Below are 6,953 nucleotides of genomic sequence, written 5' to 3'. Positions count from 1 at the left end.
CCCACCCTTACCCTCACCTTTTTCTAGACCGCGGACAGTGTCCACGGCACAGGGCAGCAGGCAGGAAGCTTTGCGGGTGGGATTGGAAACTAATCAGCCAGCCGGTTCGCTAGATAATCCGGCGGCATGTTCACACCCGGCCCAGGTCAGGAGGCACCTCCCCCAGAGGAGGAGAGCGGGCAGCACTTACTGTCTCGCCCCGCAGCTGCATTCACTCGAGCGTGACCCCGACTCAACTCGACCGCGGAGACGCGCTCCTTCTCCACGTGCGCCGCGCACCCCGGGCGCGGCGTGAGAACCCCCGGTCGGCCTCTGGCAGCGAGGGCCGCGTGGCCTTGGGAGGGATGGGGGAGGAGGCGGTGGCAGCAGACAAGGGGCGGGCACGTCCGGACCCAGCTGAGCCGCCGTGGAATTAGCCCCGCCGCGGAATAAGCCTGTCCAGCCGCAGGCGCAGCCGCGGGCCACTCCGGGTTTTGCGTCCTGTGCCGGCACCATGGCCAGCCCCGGGCTGCGCGGTGAGTCTCTCCTGCTGGGGGCCCAGGTCCTGGACATCTGGCAAGTTGTAGGAGGGAGAGGGGCTGGAGAGGAAGGAGACCGCATCCCAACTCCTGCTCTTCGGGATTGGTGACCTCATGGGAACCTGGAGAGGGTGGTGCAGGGAGCTGATGCCTTTTCCCTCAAGGGTGGGGGAGCCGAGGGACGCAGCAGTACTTTCCGAGTTTTATCCAGGAGACAGAAGGTAGGACAAGAGAAAGAGGTATTGGTACAGCGGCTTTTTGGTGAAGGACTACCAGTTCCTACCTCAGAGATTTTGCCTCTCCTTGTTTCAAGTTGTAGGATGTTTAGTGTTTGAGGGCAGGCGAACAACTAGCAGGGTTTAATTCAGAAACAGTCTGCTGAGGACAGAGGTTCAGAGTCACCCCCAGCAAATTTGACTTTGGCACCTCTTCCTCTAGCCCTCTCCCAAAGCTGCCCTCAGGAAGGGCTTTTGCACCTGAGGGTGGGGGACACTCGGGCACCTGGTTCCCAGGGGCTTTTCTTAGAAGCAGAGTAAATGGAGGTGGAGTTTGGAGGGGAGGACATTACTCTGCAGCACCTCCCAAATTATACTGAGCAGACAGATGCCTTTGGGCAGGGCTGACGTTGTCTGCAATAGGGATTTTGTTGGGCGTCTTGTTTCTGGTGGTTCTTGAGAGAGGCATGAGGTGGGGAGGTGCCCACTCCATTAGCATTAACAATAAGCCAAAGGGACTGGAAGGGAGGTGTCACTCATAGTCCCCAGACTTTGTGAGCATATATGGAAAGATACCCCTAGGGACCATGTTGGACTCTGGTCCAGGACAGAAGGTCCCATTAAGCAAGGTTAGTTCTGAGCCCAAAGGCAAGTGGCAGGTGCAAGAGGAATCTCAGACAAGGTCACAGTTCTCCCAGAGATCTATGATACTCTGGCTTCTTCCACTTGCCTGGACTTTGTTCTTGGAACTGGTATCAGAGCCCTTGCCCAGCTGTCTGTCTGTCACCCTCCCCAGCTGCTGGGCATCCAGGTCCCATTTGTTCCTCTCACTGTGTCCTGCCATGCAACCATCATTTTGGGAGCCAAGGACCTGATATGGTCCTTTCCAGCAGCCCCCAATGCTTTCTGAATTGCCCTTGCGTGGGAACCCAGGACACTTTGCTGGCTGATTAAAGAGGCTATGTGAGGGGAAGAGTGGGTTCCAAACACCAACCTCAGGTTCTGGTTCAGTTTCAATGTGTACATTCTCCGCCATCTTCCATTGTGGGGTAAGGCTGGAGGGCCAGAGACACGGGGCCTAAAGTGGGGCTTGTCCATCATTTTCTCTAATGAGACCGACTGCATGACAAATACTATGCCCAGTGCTGGACTTACTTACAAAGACCAATAAAGGCACACACCTGCTTCTCCAGACCTTGCATTCTAGATTCCTAGGTTCCTGGTACCCTAAGATGATCGTAATGCTTTAGCAGCCACATGCACTGTTGTTGCACATGGGAAGGAGGAGGCGGGGTCAAGCATAGGCTTGTTCAGAACACACCAATGAAATGGCCCCGTTTATACTTCCAGTATTTCAAGATGTCCTGGAGGTCTTTTTTTAGCTCCTGACAATGCTGCTCTTCCTCCAGAAACTTAAGGAAATAATTTATAAGTCTGTCTGGCTGACGACTCTCCGTCTAGATTAACTTCTGCTGAAACTACTAAAGGCTGCCAGTTCTCACACTTAGCTGGGTCAGATCCTTCCTCTGTTCAGCGAACATAAGAATAAAGCATACTGCCCTTAAATCTTCTGACTTGTTCACTGACAAAGGGATAAATCCCACCCTCACTGATACTTGTTATTCATAAAAATAGCGTTAAAAAAGCTGGTTTTTAAAAAATTAAAATGTGATAATACATGTTCATTGTGAAAAAAATTTTAATACAAATACATAAAATAAGAATAAAAGTTACCTGTTTTTAATCGTTTGGTAATTATTATTTGCCCTACTTCCTTTTTTTAATCCATCTTGAGTTTTGCCTATATAAGATAAACATTTCTATTTATTATTTATTAGTCATCAAACAATTTACAAGAAAAGAAAGCCTAGATACAATAAAACTTAAAACAAAGATAAATTAACAATGTCAAAACATGAAGGATTAGGAGCATGTTGTTATATCACAAGACCTGGACTAAGAATAGGTACTGTAATTGAGCAAAAATTTATCTGTGAGCTTCCTGACAGGCAGGTCAGAAAAAAGCCAACTTACATGGATCTCATTGTCTAATAAAAGGAGACTAGTTCATCAGCATTAAATTTTAAGAAAGTCATTGTGATATTTGTGACATTTATGTAGGACTTTGCCCAACATAATGAGCTGTAATTTCATTAATAGGTTTTTAGAAAGTATACTATTTATCACATGGACCTTTATTGTGTTGTATCTCATTTTTAATAAAAGTATGTTTCTATTTTCTTCTTTTCTGGTCCATTCTACCCTATATTTTTAAAAATGCTGTTTGCAAACCATTGGATAAACAGTTAATGTGTTAAACCTCTACTATGAGTGGTGGCTTGCAGCATATAGAAAACTCCGTGTTTAATAGTTTCAATTTTTTCCTCCCCTATGTAAGAAAGGGATACAACACACTAACATCAGACCAGTCCTTATCCAAATTTCCATCTGTTATCATTTCCTTTCAGCCTGAAGAACGCTCTTTAGCATTTTTTGAAGTGCAGTTCTGCCGATGACAAACTCTCGCAGCTTGTGCTTTTGTGGAAAATGTCATTATTTAATCCATTTTTGAATGATACTTTAATTGGATGGATATAGAATAATGCATTAACAGCTTTTTTTTTTTCCTTTCTGGCACTCTAGGTGTTACTTTATTGGTCTCCATTCTTTTGATGAGAAGTCAGCCTTAATTCATATTTTTATTTTATTCATTCTTTTATTCAGGTATAATATCTTTTTAACCTGGTAGCTTTCAAAATTTTTATTTTTGGTTTCCAGCAGTTTGACTATGACATAACTAGGTGTGTTTTTCTTTCTTTCTTTCTTTCTTTCTTTCTTTCTTTCTTTCTTTCTTTCTTTCTTTCTTTCTTTCTTTCCTTCCTTCCTTCCTTCCTTCCTTCCTTCCTTCCTTCCTTCCTTCCTTCCTTCCTTCCTTCCTTCCTTCCTTCCTTTCCTTTCCTTTCTCTCTCTCTCTCTCTCTCTCTCTCTCTCTCTCTCTCTCTCTCTCTCTCTTTTTTGCTCTATTTTGCTAATCTTGAATCTGGAAGTTATTGTATTTTACCACATTTTGGGACGTTTTCAGCCACTATTTCTTCAAGCCACTTATTTTTATGCCCTATTTTCAGTCTCTTCCTTTCTGGAATGACAATCACATGTTTGTTAGACTGTTTGATGTTATCCCACTGGTTCCTGAGGCTCTGTTAGTTTTTCAATCTGTAGTCCTCTGTTCTCTAGATTGGATACCTTTTATTGATCTATCTTTAATTTCATTGATCCTTTCTCTGCCTTCTCCACCTTCTCCAGTTGCTATTAAGCTCATTCAACAAATTTTTCTGTTTAGTTATTATAATTTTCAGTTCTAGGAACTCCATTTAAAAAATAACAGCTTTACTGAGACATAATCACATACCATAAAAGTCACCCTTTGAAAGTGTACAATTCAGTAATTTTTAGTATATTTACAGAGTTGTATAACCACTATCTAATTTTAGAACATTTTCATCATCCTAAAAAGGAACCTCATACTCATTGGCAGTTATTCACATTCCACCCTCACTCCCTCTAACTCCTGGCAACCACTAAGCTACTTTCTGTCTCCATGGATTTGCCTAGTCTGGACATTTTGCATAAGTGGTGTTTGTGTCTGGGTTCTTTCACTTAGCATGTTTTCAATGTTCACCCATATTATAACACGTATAAATACTTCATTTCTTTTTATGGCTGAATAATATTCCTTTGTGTGGATATACCACCTTTTGATTGTCCATTTATCAGTTGATGGACATTTGAATTTCTATTTTTTGTCTACTACAAATAATGTTGCTATGAACTTTCAAGTACAAATTTTTATGTGTACATATGTTTTTTATTTCTCTTGGATATATACCTAGGAGTGGAATTTCTGGGTTATATGGAAGCTATGTTTAACTTTTAAGGAATTGCTAGACTATTTTCCAAAGTAGCTGTGCCATTTTACATTTACACTAGCAATGTATAAGTGTTCTAATTTCTCCCCATCTTCACTGACACTTGTTATTGCTTGTCTTTTTAATTATAGCCATTCTAGTGGGTATGTATAATGTGGTATTTCATTGTGGTTTTGATTTGCATTTCCCTAATGACCAATGATGTTGAACATTTTTTTCATGTGCTCGTCGGCCATATATATATCTTCTTTAGAGAAATGTCTACTCAGATCCTTTGCTTATTTTTAAGTTAGGTTGTCTTTCGGGTTATTTGTTGAGTATAAAATTTCTTTATGTATTCTGAATATAAGTCCCTTTTCTGGTATATAACTTACAAATATTTTCTCCTATTCTGTATGTTCAATTTATTAATGTGTCTTTTGAATAATTTTTAATTTTGATGGAGGCCAATTTGTCTATTTTTTTGTTTGATTATTTGTGCTTTTGGTATATAATAGCTAAGAAACCATTGCCTAACCCACAGTTATGAAGATTTACTCCTACGTTGTCTTCTAATAGTTTTACAGTTTTATTTATTGCATTTAGGTCTGTAATCCATTTTGGAAAAGTTAATTTTTATGTATGGTGTGAGGAAAGGGTACAGTCTTTTGTGTGCAGATATACAGTTGTCCTAGTATTATTTCCCCATTTCTTTCTCCATTTCTTGGTATCTTTGTTGAAATTCAAGGGCTTATTTCTGGAATCCCAATTCTGTTGATTGGTCTGTACATCTATCCTTATGCCAATACCATAGTATTCTGTAGTAAAGTATTGAAAACAGGAAGTATGGGGATAATTATATTTGTTTTCATTTATGTTTAGTTTCTATTTTTCTGCACTGTTTTTTCGTCTTTCACTTATTAAGATCATACCTATTAGAATATGTTTATGTTAGCTGCTTTAAAGTTTTTGTTAAACCCTACATTTGGGCTATGTTGAGATCAGTGTGTGTGTGTGTGTGTGTGTGTGTGTGTGTGTGTGTGATCAAGCCCTATTCATTTCAGGACTAAACAGAGGAGCCAGGAAGGAGTGATGAGAACAGGATGCCAGTCCCCTTGACAGGGCCAGATCCAGCACAGGCTCTGTCTGTGTTCATGAACAAGGCCACCCCAGAAGCCGTGAGCAGCCTTTTCCTGTGAGGACAACCTGGGTATGAATCTTCCATGGGGGTGGGGGTGGGTAGGGTACCTTGGTTCCTGGTCCCTCTGGACCAGATGAAAAAGGCCAGAGGGCTGAGATCAATTTTTATTACTTGCTTTATCTCTTTCATGGGTCACTTATTCTTATTTATTTGTATGTCTAGTAAGTTTTGATGTTAAAGTGGACATTGTGCATGATACATTATCTTCTTCCCAGAAGGGTTAAAAAATTAAAAAATTCTAGCTGGCAGTTCAATTACTGGTTGAATACTTTGAGCTTATTTAGGATTCCCCCCCGCCGACTTTATTAGGGTATAATTGTGGAATATCCAAGGTATTTCATAATTTTCTCTATTGTGGTAAGATTCAAACCCTCAACTCTGTCTCCCCTTCTGATATTTTCAGGGCTGGCCTTAGGATTTTTTATGGACAATTTAAAATAAACTTTTCTCTAGTTGTTCTTACCCCTAAAATGAAGCCCCTGGTATCTCAGCTGGACGCCTGTAGTGTTAGGACAAGTTAATGAGATCTGGCTGGGATAGAACTTCAACATCTCCCAGTCTTGTTGGTCCTCCAGCTTATCTGTTTTGATTCCACTCTTGTAGCAGCTTCTCTCTGTTAAGCCTCACATATCTTACTCTGCATGTGAAGCCTGTTGTCAGCTAACAACTCGTGAAGATCCCCAAAGAGACTTCTGGGGACCTTCCTTTGCACAGATTCCTCCTCTCTTGTACTCTGCCCCATAAATTTCAGCAGCTTTAGCTGCTCCAAACCTTGATATCTGTTTCCTTGGTTCAGTGGGCCCTCTTTGCTTTACTTGGATTCCAGCTCCCTGAACCCCAGTCAATAACTTGTCCTGATGAGGCTTCATATGTGAGTTTTTCTTCCCTCAGGGGTTGGTAATGGATGTTCAGTGACTGAAAATGGTTGACTTATGTATTTTGTCCTGTTTTTAATTTGCTTTTGGAACAATGTCTACCCCAGTACCAGTTATTTTATCATTACTGGAAGCAGAAGTTCTTGTCAGCAAGCTTTTCATCAAAAAGCATTTTGTTAGCAAACAGTTTCAGATGTATATATATGTGTGTGTATATATATATATATATATATATATAT

At 41.3% G+C, this 6,953-nt stretch overlaps 1 protein-coding gene across 1 annotated transcript in view; it reads left to right on the top strand.

Moving 5' to 3' along the window:
- The first annotated feature begins 213 nt into the window (after window positions 1-213).
- The window catches only part of ANO2 (anoctamin 2), a 309,723-nt gene continuing 302,983 nt past the window's right edge, over window positions 214-6,953 (top strand). Inside the window, exon 1 of the mRNA XM_081059630.1 lies at window positions 214-515. Within this exon, the coding sequence (XP_080915756.1) occupies window positions 494-515 (22 nt within the window). The 5' untranslated portion in view covers window positions 214-493. The remainder of the gene's footprint in view (window positions 516-6,953) is intronic.

This window comes from Rhinolophus hipposideros, assembly GCF_964194185.1.
Source record: "Rhinolophus hipposideros genome assembly, chromosome: 9".
In the NCBI taxonomy this organism is placed as follows: Eukaryota; Metazoa; Chordata; class Mammalia; order Chiroptera; family Rhinolophidae; genus Rhinolophus; species Rhinolophus hipposideros.
This window is presented reverse-complemented; position numbering and strand designations above follow the sequence as displayed.